The 15,105-nt window shown below is 42.6% G+C and overlaps 2 protein-coding genes across 6 annotated transcripts in view; both read left to right on the top strand.

The window, feature by feature from the left end:
- Positions 1–6,221, top strand: part of MRE11 (MRE11 homolog, double strand break repair nuclease) — a 55,847-nt gene extending 49,626 nt beyond the window's left edge. For 4 of the 5 annotated variants that reach the window (XM_074956732.1, XM_074956747.1, XM_074956752.1 and 1 more), the window contains exons 19-20: positions 269–347; positions 4,531–6,219. In XM_074956732.1, the coding sequence (XP_074812833.1) occupies positions 269–347; positions 4,531–4,584 (133 nt within the window). In that variant the 3' untranslated portion in view covers positions 4,585–6,219. Of the gene's footprint in view, positions 1–268; positions 348–4,530 lie in introns of all 5 variants that reach the window. The other variant, XM_074956758.1, reaches the window with a different exon arrangement.
- A 4,237-nt stretch (positions 6,222–10,458) lies between these two features.
- Positions 10,459–12,518, top strand: LOC141981537 (zinc finger and SCAN domain-containing protein 29-like). The gene is made up of 2 exons (XM_074943190.1): positions 10,459–11,107; positions 12,079–12,518. The coding sequence occupies exons 1-2, from the start codon at positions 10,741–10,743 to the stop codon at positions 12,288–12,290; spliced, it is 579 nt and encodes a 192-aa protein (XP_074799291.1). The 5' UTR covers positions 10,459–10,740; the 3' UTR covers positions 12,291–12,518.
- Positions 12,519–15,105: the final 2,587 nt, after the last annotated feature.

The raw sequence follows: 15,105 nt of genomic DNA, 5'->3' as shown, positions 1-15,105 counted from the left end.
CATTGCTAACAACCAACAGACAATTGATTGCCACTTAACATCACTTCTGAGTTCCTTCACTAAAACCTTATTTGTTATCAGTTTTCAAAACTGATACATACACTTAACAGCAACCTGAGAACACCATGACCTGGATTAACAGGATAATAGGATCTACAAACAATATTTTTATTTAGGTTTGGTCTGGCCAAACAGAAAACTTAGAATGTCTGGTTCTGGTGCCATGCTCTGTGATGATCATTAAATGTTTCCTGTTGTAACCCTTAAGGTTGTCAAGCATGTCTACATCCAGCAAAAGGAGCTCGCAAAGCCAAATAACTAGAGGGGTTGACTTTGAATCAGATGAGGTACAGTATGGTCTTCTCTTGTCATAATTCTCACAACTTCATATGATCACTTTGCAAAATATTAAACTGATTAACGGTATATTATCATAATTTCAAAAAGGGAGGGGCACAAATGAGGGAACTAGTTAAACAGAAATTTAAAGGAAAAGTTACAAGGGTAAAATGCTTGCAAACTGCATGGAAACTAGTTAAAGATACATAATAAAGGCTCAAACTAAATGTATGCTGTTTAGTCATGGTGATTTTTTTATTTTTATTTGGGGCAGAGTAAAAAACATGGTTGGAAGCAAAAAGGCAGCCTTTAAAAATTCATAAAAGTCATATCCTGCAGAAATGGATCTGGGGGGTATAGTGGATCACAGTCTAAATATGAGTTAACAATATAACACCATTGCAAAAAAAGCAAACATCATTCTGGGATGTAGCAGTAGGAGTGTGATAAGCAAAGCATATGAAGTACTTCTTCTACTCTACTCCACACTGATAAGGCCTCCACTGTGGTATTGTGTCCAGTTCTGGGTGCCACATTTCAGGAAAGATGTGGACAAATTGGAGAAAGTCCAGAGGAGAGCAACAAAACGATTAAAGGTCTACAAAACATGACCTATAAGGGAAGATTGAAAAAATTGAGTTTGTTTAGTCTGGAGAAGAGAAGACTGAGAGGGAACTCGATAAGTTTTTTCAAATACATAAAATGTTATTGTATGGAAGAGGGTGAAAAATTGTTCTCCATAACCTCTGAGAATAGGGCAAGAAGAAATGGGCTTAACCTGCAGTAAGAGAGGTTTAGGTTGGACATTAGGAAAACCTTCCTAACTGTCAAGGTAGTTAAGCACTGGAACAAATTGCCTAGGGAGGTTGTAGAATCTCCATTACTGGAGGTTTTTAAGAACAGGTTAGACAAACACCTGTCAGGAATTGTCTAGTTATTACTGAGTTGCGCCTTGAGTGCAGGGGACTGGACTAGATGTCCTATTGAGGTCCCTTCCAGTCCTACACTTATGATTCTATGAAATATGAAATTGCACAGCTACTAACTGGGGTATGTAATCTATCACTTAAAACAGCCTCTGTGTCAGAAGGCTGGAGAATAGCTAATGTAATGGTGATTTAAAAAAAAAAAAAGGCTTACTGGTTTATAATTGCCAAGATTGCCTTTGCAGCCTTACTTCAGAACCAGGCAAACTGGTTGAGACTATGGTAAAGAACAAAATTATTAGATTCATAAATAAACATGATATGGTGGCAAAGAATCAAGATGGCTTTTGTAAAGAGAAATCATGCCTCACCAATCTGTTAGAATTCTTTGAGGTTGTCAACAAGCATGTGGACAAGAGTGTTCCAATGCATATAATGTATCTGGACTTTCAGAAAGCCTCTGACAAGGTGCTTCACCAAAGGCCCTTAAACAAAGTAAGCAATCATGGGATAAGATGGAGGCTCCTCTCATAGATCAGTAACTGGTTAAAAGATAGGAAACAAAGAGTAGGAATAAATAGTTAGTCTTCACAATGGAGAGAGGTTAATAGTGCCCTCCCACACCCTGCAAGGATCTGAACTGGGACCTGCACTCTTCAACATATTCATAAATGATCTGGAAAAGGTGGAGAGCAGTGAGGTCACAAAATTTACAAACAATGCAAAATTACTTAAGATAGTGAAGTCCAAAACTGACTGTGAAGAGTTACAAAGGGATCTCACTAAACTGAGTGGCTTGGCAACAAAATAGTGTGTTAAGTGCAGAGTGTACTGCACATTGGAAAAAATAATCCCAACTATATATACAAAATGATAGTATCTAAATGAGCTGTTACCACTCAAGAAAGAAATCTTGGAGTCCTTGTGGATAGTTGTCTGAAAACATCTGTGCAGCAGCAATCAAAAAAGCTTACAAAACATTAGGAACCATTAGGAAAGGGATAGTAATATGACAGAAAATATCATAATGCCACTATATAAATCCAGGTACAGCTGCCCTTTGAATACTATGTGCAATTCTGGTCACCCCATCTAAAAAAAAAAAAGATGTTAGAACTGGAAAAAGTACAGAGAAGGGCAACAAAAATGATTAAGGGTGTGGAACAGCATTCATTTGAGGAGAGATTGAAAAGACTGGGACCTTTCAGCTTAGAAGAGAGATGACTAAATGGGGATATGAAAGAGGTTTATAAAATCATGACTGGTGTTAAGAAAGGGAATAAAGAAGTATTTACCCCTTCACATAACTGAAGAACCATGGGTCATCCAATGAAATTCATAGGATGCAGATTTAAAAGAAACAAAAGGAAGTACTTCTTCACACAACCTGTCTACCTGTTCTTTTTGCCATGGGATGTTGTGAAGGCCAAAAGTTTAACTATTAAAGAAAAAATGGGATAAGTTCATGGAATATAGGTCCATCAATGGCTATTAGCCAAGATGGTCAGGGTCACTACCCCATGCTCCAGGTTGGACACCACCCCATACTCTAAACCTCCAACTGCCAGAAGCCGAGGCTGAACAAAGGGATAAGTCACTTAAAATTGAGCTTTTCTTTTCATTCCCTCCAAAGCATGTTGCACTGGTCACTTTCAGGAGGCAGGATACTGGTCTGGATGAACCATTGGTCTGACCCAGTCTGACTGTTCTGTTGTTCTAACGAATATTTATAAGGATTCCTTTACACTTGTTTCCAACAGCACTGTACTGCATTGTATATTGAAATCAATAAAACTAATAGTTGCAGTTCACTCAGTAAGGACAAGAAAACCAAGTTGTCACTTTCACTCTTCTTGTCCTTATGCACAAGAAAAAGTGGGGGTATTTTTGGGTTCCCAGCCCCTCATGATAACGTTTGAACTAGCACGACGACTCCCCTGTCTGCGTCCAATGTTGTAAGTACATGGCTGTTCCTTCCTATGTTGTGGTACTACAAGATGAGTTCACTCTGTTGTTTCGGTATGTCTAATGGGCTTATGCTGCTACGCATCACTGTGGTATATGAGCACCTGATTCTGTTCTGTTTTCCAGAGCGCTCTGACTGTAAGATGCTTAGTACAAAAGAAATGTAAATAAGCTAATACGGTGTAATGGTGTTTAGCTAACAAAATGCAAATATAGTAAAAACGAATTCCAGATACCGTACTACTTGCTTTTCAAATTCTTAGTATTCTGTGGATCTAAAATATTTTTATCTTTTGTTAAAATTATTGTACATCTTTGTGTGCATTTCAAAATAAGGCTGCAGAAATTGTCCCTATTCAGGACAACATTTAAGCGTGTTTTTTTCCTGAATCAAAACCAGCATAACTACAGCATGAATTAGATGTTTCCAACATACCCAAGCAATAGAAACTTTACTTCTGCATTTAAAAACTTTTTGGAAATGAATGGGACAGAGCTCCCTATCTCCACTGCTGTTACAAATTATGAAAAATATATAAGAAAGGGTAAAAATTAATTTTTGCCGTGTGTGTTTAAAAATTGAAAGCTGAACTTCATATTACTAAGGAGGCAGTGTTTTTACAGGACCAGCCCTTACCTGCTAAGACCAGTCCTGTAATCCAATAATAATAATACCTAGATCATATATAGAACTTTTCCTCAACAGATGTCAGAGTGCTTCACACTTGATTCTCAGTGTCCCATCAGGTTTTATTTATATTAAACTACCTTTATGGACATCTAACTTACAGAGATACATAGGATTTGACAAACCATATTGGACTGTTGGTTCATTGAGTCTGGTATCCTAACTGGCAATGGCCAGTGTCTGACATCCAGAGAAAATCTTAACCAACCTTTCCGTCTCTTTTCTTCAGACCCTGTCCTCCCTCCAGCTCCTGATACACAAACAGTTGTGCAGTGCTATATGATAAGGGGGGACAAATTCTTCCCTGACCTCTGCAGATATACTGATTTCTCTTTCACAGAAATCAGGATTTAATTTATGGATGCTGTGTGTGTGTGCGCACCTGATTACTGCTCTCTTTATGATGTCGTATTTACAGTTTATATCAATAAATAATATCCTCCTTCATATTGAAAATAATAGAACAAGAACAAAGAAACTAACAGAAACAGGCAGAGTGGAAAATATGGAGTAAGATGGTGGGCCTTCTGATTTAGCCAACTCTTTATGTTAATTCTGCCTTTTTAATTCAAAATGCCTTGATAGCTTTTTAAATGAACTTTTACATTGCAGGATGAATTTGACCCCTTCAAGAGTACTGCTGCTTCAAGAAGAAAGCAGAGATGATTCTGGATTCATTATATAAAATCACACTGCAGAAATGCCCAGGTCTTGTGATGGAATCAGAAAACAATATGCAAGGTTTTAGATAGTGTTTTACTCTAAACTATTTTTTGCCTTAATGTTTCAATTCTTTTGTGAAAGATTAACTCTCAGTGGTACTGTGTATGCAACATAACTTCACGTATATGTTGGGTTACCAGTGCCTACTAGTAAAAACTTTGAGAAATATTCCATAGGAAAAATTCTTCCTTCTGTAAAACTTCTAAAAGGTTGTGTTCATCTCTGGGCTGTATATAAAAGAATTCTTCCTTCTATAAAATTTCTCACTGTGCTTTACATTTTATAGAGGAATAAATTAAAGCAATATGCATGGATGGATACAGTTAACTTATTTTTCAGGCCTAACGAACATTACATTTATCTGCAGTTTGGTATGGTTAGCAGAAAAATTCAAGGATCCAAAGATGCAACTTTCAATTTTAAAACTATTAATGCCTGGAAAGGGTCTCCTGTTATTGTCTTATAAAATGTCAGAAATACAGAAGCGACATTCTGCTCTGCAATTCTAGAAAATGGCTTGTATATTTCTAACTCTCAAGTGAGACTTGTAGGATAGAACCTTGCAGCTGTGCAAGTAAAACTCTCAGAAGTTGGCATGAGTCTTACCTGCATAAAAAATATGGAATTGGGCTAGTAATGGACGAGACACTGCCTCTGTATATTTGTGCAAATGACGCATTTCATGTATTTTTTTTTTATTTTCAGTATTCCCACTGAAACAGCACAAATTCAATAATGCTTGAAATATTTGTTTCCAAAGTGAGCACAGAAAAACATGATCAAAATAGGAATTACAGCAGTTGCTATTTTAAAAAGTCAAGATTTCCCCACACTTGCTGCGTGGTGCTAACTGAGAACCATAGCTATACCCTTCATTAGTTTCATCCTGAGAGCTAGGACAGTTTGGGGCTTAACTGCAAGACCTTTCAGTGGGCTGTGTGACCCATTTGGTCTCCCTGACTGACTGCCTCTGGGATGTTGAAGAAGCACTACACTACATACAACAGTTGGGTGGGAAAGTGCAGAAGCATGAACTATTCCTGGAACGAGATGGAGTTTGGCCACTGTATGGCCCTGGTTCTGGCCTATCATGGCCACCCCTGGGTCTGCATTCACTTCTGCCATTGTGAACCCAAATGAGCCATAGAGGCCCTGAGAACTCTGTGGAAGTTGTCAGATCCGGGACTTGTCCCTCAAGGTATTAAATAATTGGTGGTAGTTTTTAAAGCAATCTGTTCCCTTATGGTATCAGAACATGCTTGTTCTGGCAATATTTGCAATGGCCTGACTCTTCTCCTGCCTCTTCACCAACAGCTATTATTGCTATGCATAGACTAGCTGCTCTAAGCTTCTCTCTAAAGGGGGGACTATTTATGTTTTGTGCCAGAAGCCAAAAATATGTCAGATTGCCATCGATCTCACTAGTAAGAAAAGTTACCTTATGTTGTTCCTATGATAAAAACCCCATATAATGTTATGTGAACAATGGATGTAAGTTGTATCGCCCTGTGTATTTTGCATTGAATCTGAAGGATTTAAATGTAAAATCATAGCTTTTTTTATATGTTGCTAGCTAAATAAAATTTTGTACTGAAAATAGATTAACAGGCTCCTAATTATTTTAAAAAAAAAATCTTCATCATAGTGTGTGTTTGAGGGGAACTTTTTAAATGTTCCAGTCACACAGGTTGTCAAGAAGCCAATTCTGCATTTTCTTTTTAGATATTTTGTCCATTTTCCGTGTGAAATCAAATGCTTCCCATGTCTTTTCCTATTATCCCTTTTACATGGTCTCCTATTTAGTGCTCAGATTTATAGTATAGTTGTGTGCACCATTTCTAGATTAATTGCCACAGTTCTCAAATATCACTATAAAACTCAAAGGTATTACATTTGTTACACCATAGAGAGGTGTAAAAACCTCCTTATGTATAAACATAACTAGCTTTATATTTAAACATCACTTCTAGAACTATTAATGTTGAGGATGATACAGTGTGCTCTGGCCTTGTAATAATAGAATCATAGAATTGGATAGGACCTCGAGAGGTCATCTAATCCAGTCCCCTGCACTCAAGGCGGGACTAAGTATTATCTAGACCATCCCTGACAGGTGTTTGTCCAACCTGCACTTAGAAATCCCCAATGATGGAGATTCTACAACCTCCCTAGGCAATTTATTCCAGTGTTTAACCACTCTGACAGTTAGGAAGTTTTTCCTAATGTCCAACCTAAACCATTGCTTCTTGTCCTATCAGAGGTTAAGAAGAACAGTTGTTCTCCCGCCTCCTTGTAACAACCTTTTATGTACTTGAAAACTGTTATCATGTCCCCTCTCAGTCTTCTCTTCTCCAGACTAAACAAACCCAATTTTTTCAATCTTCCCTCATAGGTCATGTTTTCTAGACCTTTAATCATTTTTGTTGCTCTTCACTGGACTTTCTCCAGTTTTTCCACATCTTTCCTGAAATGTGGTGCCCAGAACTGGACATAATACTCCAGTTGAGGCCTAATCAGCATGGAGTAGAGCGGAAGAATTACTTCTCGTGTCTTGCTTACAATATTCCTGCTAATACATCCCAGAAAGATGTTTGCATTTTTTGCAACAGCATTACACCGTTGACTCATATTTAGTTTGTGATCCATTATGACCCCACATCCCTTGTTTGCAGACACTGCCATCTGTTGATTGTGTCTCCTTCCTCCATTCCTGCTGCCTTGCAGAATGTGAGGCTATGTTAACAACAAAGAGTTAACCCTTGAGGGCTCAGACTCGTATTTAGCTTGTGATCCACTATGACTCCCAGATTCCTTTCTGCAGTCATTTCCCATTTTGTATGTGTGCAGCTGATTCTTCCTTCCTAAGTGGAGTACTTTGTATTTGTCCTTATTGAATTTCATCCTATTTATTTCAGACCATTTCTCCAGTTTGTCCAGATCATTTTGAATTCTAATCCTATTCTCCAAAGCACTTTCAACCCCTTGTAGCCTGGTATTGTCCACAGACTTTATAAGTGTACACTCTATGTCATTAACTAAATTATGGATGAAGATATTGAACAGAACCGAAACCCAGAACTGATCCTTGCGTGACCCCACTTGATGTGCCCTTCCAGCTTGACTGTGAACTCCTGACAACTGCTCTCTGGGAATGGTTTTCCAACCAGTTATGCACCCACCTTTATAGTAGCTCCTCATCCACCTCTTCTTCCTGGTTAGATGGTCTGTTTTTTACCCTTTTTATCATTGCCCAGAGACTTTCAACAAGTCTGTCTCTTATTTACAACTCAACCTCAGTCTAAGTCTATACATTTTTAATATATAAGGCAACATGTCCTCCCTTTTCCCCTGCCTGTCCTTCCTGAGCAAGCTGTACCCTTCTATACCAATATTCCAGTCATGCGTATTATCCCACTAACTCTCTGTAATGCTGTGTCATAGTTGCATTTATTAACTAGCATTTCAAGTTCTTCCTGCTTATTCCCCATACTTTTCGCATTCGTATAGACATCTAAGATACAGATTTGATTTCCCCTCTATGTTCTCTCTTGTCTCTCCCTTATCCCTGCAATAATGGCCCATACTCCCCCCCAAATTCTGACCCTTCTCCCAGGTCTCCATGTTTTTGACTTACCTGTGGGCTTTTGTCACCTGTCCCAGTAAATCCCTCCTTACTAGGTTAACCAGTCTATATCCAAATACGCTCTTCCCCTTCCTCGATAGGTGGACCCCATCTCTGCATAGCAGTTCTTCCTGGAACAGCACTCCACGATCAAGGCAGCCGAAGCCCTCCTGGCTCAATAAATAGTTTAATCTGACTGATTAAATAGTTCAAGACCTTTAAAAGTTGGGCATCATGCTCTGCCAGGATCTTTCCAGATACAATCAAGGTAAATGAACACTTCACTGAAGTTCATGTCTTTTACAACTGGCTTCATTAAGACTGTACCGTATCCAGGGATACTGTGGGTCATACTTCCAAATGGGTAGAAACTGTAAAGCTCTTCTCCTTTTTAATTAAACTGGAGGGGGTGTGCAGGTGAGACAAAACAGGGATTGTGAGCTGTGAAACGTGGTTGGGTATGAGAGAAGCCAGCATGCATGTGCAGGGGAATGTGGAGATGGGAAACATGCGGGGATGGCGGATGTGCAGATGAATGGGAAGGCAGGAAGGAAACTGACCTACTTCCCCCTAAAATTGCCTATTTAACAACACTTACGGCATTTGTTAGAACACAGAACACATCCCTGAGCCTGCAACATTAGTCCTTTTAGTATATATTAAAATAAAGGTGTGTACTAATTGTAGAAGGCCGCTCTTCTCTTTCCTGAGCCGCCATAACTGTCATCTTACGATCTCAGAATTCCCCAAACATCCTGCAATCACAGCAAATTGTCACGGATGTCCAAGTATGACTCCTTACCCAACGGTCTGCTTAGGCCACAGGACGGATGCCACTATCCTCCCTGACTATCACAGTAAAGGAAGCCATCATATTGTCCAGTAGCGCATTGAGCCACATGGAAGAGCACTTGCCAATATTCTTCCTATTGATCTCCTGAGCCACCTTATATTAGACCTTAAGACTCTTGATGTTTTCCTGACTCTGCCAGATCAAGGGGCATCTGGTTTGTTCGGGGTTAAAATAGAAAACTGAGTCACAACTCCACCCAATTTAGGCTTAATCAATTTTTGCCTTTATTATACAATTTCAGACAGAATTATTGTCACTTATAATATCTGAACATGCATTTGTGCCATATAACAGCAGACAAGATGGAATTGATAGGGGCCCAAGTTACCACATTCCAAGGCACTGGGAAGTCCTTCCATGATGTTCATTGTCTCCTCTGATTTCTAGGTCTGGTCCTTCACTCCCATCCTTCAGTTTCCCAAAGTAATGCATACTGGAAAACATAATTCCAACTATACATATAAAATGATGGGGTCTAAATTAGCTGTTACCAGTGAAGAAAGAGATCTTGGAATCATTGTGGATAGTTTTCTGAAAACATCCACTCAATGTGCAGTGGCAGTCAAAAAAGCGAACAGAATGTTGGGAATCGTTAAGAAAAGGATAGATAAAAATAAGACAGATAATATCGTATTATCTGTATAAATCCATGGTATGCCCACATCTTGAATACTCTGTGCAGATGTGGCTGACCCATATCAAAAAAGATATATTGGAATTGGAAAAGGTTCAGAAAAAGGCAACGAAAATGATTAGGGGTATGGAATGGCTTCCATATGAGCAGAGATGAATAGGACTGGGACTTTTCAACTTGGAAAAGAGTCAACTAAGAGGGGATATGATAGAGGTCTAGAAAATCATGACTGGTGTGAAGAAAGTAAATAAGGAAGTGTTACTTACTCCTCCCATAATGCAAGAACTAGGGGTCACCAAATGAAATTAATAGGCAGCAGATTTAAAACAAACAAAAAAAGTATTTTTTCACACAGTGCACAGTCAGTCAGAGGATGTTGTGAAGGCCAAGACTATAACAGGATTCAAAAAAGAACTAGGTAAGTTCATGGAGGATAGGTCCATCAATGGCAATTAGGATGGACAGGGATGGTGTCCCTAGCCTCTGGCCTGGTCTACACTACGAGTTTATGTCGGATTTAGCAGCATTAAATCCAAATTAACCCTGCATCCGTCCACACAATGAAGCCATTTTTTCGACATAAAGAGCTCTTAAAACCGATTTCTGTACTCCTCCCCAACGAGGGGATTAGCGCTGAAATCAACATCGCCATTTCGAATTAGGGTTAGTGTGGACGCAATTCAAAGGTATTGGCCTACGGGAGCTATCCCACAGTACACCATTGTGACCGCTCTGGACAGCACTCTGAACTCAGATGCACTGGCCAGGGGTACAGGAAAAGCCCCGGGAACTTTTGAATCTCATTTCCTGTTTGGCCAGGTGAGCTCATCAGCACAGGTGACCGTGCAGTCCCAGAATCGAAAAAGAGCTCGAGCATGGACCGAATGGGAGGTACCGGATCTGATCACTGTATGGGGAGAGGAATCCGTGCCATCAGAACTACATTCCAAAAGACGAAATGCCAAAACATTTCAAAAAATCTCCAAGGCCATGAGGGACAGAGGCTACGTCCAGGACGCATCACAGTGCCAAGTGAAACTTGAGGAGCTCAGACAAGCGTACCAGAAAACCAAAGAATCAAACGGACGCTCCGGGACAGAGCCCCAGACATGCCACTTCTACTCTGAGCTGCAGGCAATTCTAGGGGGGGCCGCCATCATTACCCCACCCCTGTCCGTGGACTCCGAGGATGGAATACTCTCCACCATAGCTGAGGATTTTTCAGATGGGGAAGATGAGGAGGACGACGAGCTTGGGGAGAGCACACAGCACACCGTTCTCCCTGACAGCCAGGATCTTTTTATTACCCTGACTGAAATACCCTCCCAACCCAATGAAGCCGGAGAAGAGACCTCTGGTGAGTGTACCTTTTAAAATATAATACATGTTATAAAAGCAAGCGTTTTTTAATGATTAAGTAGCCCTGAGGACTTGGGATGCATTCGTGGCCAGTACTGCTACTGGAAAAGCCTGTTAACATGTCTGGGGATGGAGCGGAAATCTTCCAGGGACATCTCCATGAAGTTCTCCTGGAGGTACTCTAAAAGCCTTTGCAGAAGGTTTCTGGGGAGAGCAGCCTTATTCCGTCCTCCATGGTAGGACACTTTACCATGCCATGCTAGTAGCAAGTAATCTGGTATCGTTGCATGACCAAGCCTGGCAGCGTATGGTCCCGGTGTTTGCTGGCATTCAAGCAACATCCGTTCTTTATCTCTCTCTGTTATCCTCAGGAGAGTGATATCTTTCATGGTAACCTGGTTGAAATAGGGGAATTTGATTAAGGGGACATTCAGAGGTGCGCGCTGTTTGCCTGTGGCTGAAAAGAAATCCTCTCCACAGTTAGCCACGCGGTGGGAGGGGGGGCCATTGGCGCTGAGCTGTTTGCGTTTGGCTAGCAGGGATCTTCCCTGATACCAGCCACACGGTGGGGGGAGGGGAAAAGCGATCATCCCAGAGAATTGGATGGGGGGAGGGGGTTAGTTTGGTTTCCGCCGCTGCAGGTTAACAGGAAAACTGCAGCAGTAAATGGCCAGCTCAACGGGCTTCGTTTGGTATGGGAAAGGAGGAGGCTGCTGTTATGAAGGTTGTAGAAGCTGAAAGACTATGGCTTACAATGGCCGCCTGCAAGCCGAATTCTGTTGCCTGGCCTTGCGTGTGTGATCTCTAACACCAAAGCCGCAGGCACTCAATATAAGATGCAAAATGCGACCTTGTACCAAAATCTCATGTGCTATGTAATGTGAATAGTGTTGTTCACCGTGAAAGAGTATAGCCATTGTTCTGTAAAATGTATCTTTTTAAATACTTCACTCTCTTTTTTTCCTCCAGCAGCTGCAAATGTTTCAAGCGTTCCTCCTCCATCCCAGAGGCTATCTCAGATAAGGCGGCGAAAAAAACGCACACGTGATGACATGTTCTCTGAGCTCTTGCAGTCATCTGGCACTGACAGAGCTGTGTGGAGGGACACAATAGCAGAGTACAGGACGGTGGCTGATGAACGTGAGGGAGAGGAGGCGGCAGGAAGATCAGAGGAGGCATGAGGAAACGCTGGGGATACTGCAGGATCAAACGGACATGCTCCGGCGTCTGGTGGAGGTTCATGAACAGCAACAGGATCACAGACTGCTGCTGCAGCCCCTGCTTAACCGCCCTCCCTCCTCCCCAAGTTCCATAGCCTCCCCACCCAGACGCCCAAGAACACGGGGTGGGAGGCTCTGGGCACCCAACCACTCCACCCCAGTGGACAGCCCAAGCAACAGAAGGCTGGCATTCAACAAGTTTTAAAGTGGCCTTTTTCTTCCCTCCTACCCTCCTCCCACACCCCACCCGGGCTACCTTGTGAGTTATCTCCCTATTTTTATAATCAATTAATAAAGAATGCATGTTTTTTAAATGATAGTGACTTTATTTCCTTTGCAAGCAAGCTGTGATCGAAGGCGGGAGGGCGAGTGGTTTACAGGGAATTAGAATCAACCAAGGGGGCGGGTTTTCATCAAGGAGAAACAAACAGAAGTGTCACACGGTACCCCGGCCAGTCATGAAACTGGTTTTCAAAGCTTCTCTGATGCGCACCGGTTCCTGCTGTGCTCTTCTAACCGCCCTGGTGTCTGGCTGTGCGTATGCAGCAGCCAGGCAATTTGCATCAACCTCCCACCCCGCCATAAACGTCTTCCCCCTTACTCTCACAAAGATTGTGGCGCACACAACAAGCAGCAATAACAATGGGAATATTGGTTTCGCTGAGGTCTGAGCAAGTCAGTAAACTGCACCAGCGACCCTTTAAACGTCCAAATGCACACTCTACCACCATTCTGCACTTGCTCAGCCTATAGTTGAACAGCTCCTGACTACTGTCCAGGGTGCCTGTGTACGGCTTTATGAGCCAGGGCATTAAGGGGTACGCTGGATCCCCAAGGATAACTATTGGCATTTCAACATCCCCAACAGTTATTTTCTAGTCTGGGAAGTAAATCCCTTCCTGCAGCCGTTTAAACAGACCAGAGTTCCTGAAGACGCGAGCGTCATGAACCTTTCCCGGCCATCCCACGTTGATGTTGGTGAAACGTCCCTTGTGATCCACCAGTGCTTGCAGCACCATTGAAAAGTACCCCTTGTGGTTTATATACTGGCTGCCCTGGTGGTCCAGTCCCAAGATAGGGATATGCGTTCCGTCTATAGCCCCACCACAGTTAGGGAATCCCATTGCAGCAAAGCCATCTAGTATGACCTGCACATTTCCCAGAATCACTACCTTTGATAGCAGCAGATTGTGATTGCGTTGGCTAGTTGCATCACAGCAACCCCCGCAGTAGATTTGCCCACTCCAAATTGATTCCCGACTGACCGGTAGCTGTCTGGCATTTCAAGCTTCCACAGGGCTATTGCCACTCGCTTGTGAACTGTGAGGGCTGCTCTCATCTTGGTATTCTTGCGCTTGAGGGCAGGGGAAAGCAAGTCACAAAGTTCCATGAAAGTGCCCTTATGCATGCAAAAGTTTCGGAGCCACTGGGAATCATCCCAGACCTGCAACACTTGCGGTCCCACCAGTCTGTGCTTGTTTCCCGGGCCCAGAATTGGCGTTCCATGGCATGAGCCTGCCCCATTAACACCATGATCTCCAAATTGCGGGGAATGCGGTTTTAGAGAAAAGTGCGTTCAGGTCCTCATCACCGCGCTGCGGTCGCCTCCTCACCTGGTTTTTCAGGTGTTGGTTCTGCATACACTGCACAATAATGCGCGAGGTGTTTACAATGGTCATAACTGCTGGGGTGAGCTGAAGGGGCTCCATGGTTGCTGTGCTATGGCGTCTGCTCCTGCTCGGGCAATCCAGGGAAAAGGGCGTGAAACGATTGTTTGCTGTTGCTCTGGCGGAGGGAGGGGCGACTGACAACATGGCTTACAGGTTTGGCTTACAGGGAATTAAAATCAACAAAGGGGGTGGCTTTGCGAGAAACAAAATGGCCCCCTTAAGGATAGAACTCAAAACTGGGTTTAGCAGGCTGTTGATTTCACGGAGGGAGGGAGGAGAAAATGAATACAAAACAAATCTGGTCTATTTCTTGTTTTGATCCACTTCATCTATCTTTACACATCTTGCTGGAGCAGACTGTGCAGTACGACCGCTAGCCATCGTCATCTCCTGGGTGCTCGGCAGAAGATGGTTCAGTATGACTGCTGGCCATCGTCTTCTGCTGGCTGCAGATTAAAAGACAGTGCACTGCCGGTCGGACTGAATCGCCATGAGACTAAACTTAAAAGGGAAATGACCTGGCTGAGTCACTCACAGGTTTGCCCAGGCATCCCTGACCTCATCGAGGTTGCTTAAAAGAGCACCCTGGACTACGTCGACGATGGCTACCAGTCATACTGCACTGTCTGCTGCCAAAAGGCAATAAACTGTTGCTGTGTAGCAATGCATTGCCGCGTCTGCCAGCACCCAGGAGACGTACGGTGACAGTGAGCTGAGTGGGCTCCATGCTTGCTGTGGTATGGCGTCTGCACAGGTAACTCAAGAAAAAAGGTGCAAAATAATTGTCTGCCCTTGCTTTCACGGAGGGAGGGGAGGGAAGGGGGGCCTGACGACATGTACCCAGAACCACCCACGACAGTGTTTTAGCTCCATCAGGTACTGGGATTTCTACCCAGAATTCAAATGGGCGGCGGAGACTGCAGGAACTGTGAGATAGCTACCCACAGTGCAACGCTCCGGAAGTCAACGGTTGCCTTGGTACTGCGGACACACTCCGCCGACTACATGCAATTAGAGCATTTGTGTGGGGACACACACAATCGACTTTATAAAAACGCTTTCTACAAAACCGACTTCTATAAATTCGACCTAATTTCGTAATGTAG

This window comes from Natator depressus, chromosome 1, assembly GCF_965152275.1.
Source record: "Natator depressus isolate rNatDep1 chromosome 1, rNatDep2.hap1, whole genome shotgun sequence".
Classification (NCBI taxonomy): Eukaryota; Metazoa; Chordata; order Testudines; family Cheloniidae; genus Natator; species Natator depressus.
Note: the sequence above shows the minus strand (reverse complement) of the source record. Positions and strands in the feature narration are given on the sequence as shown.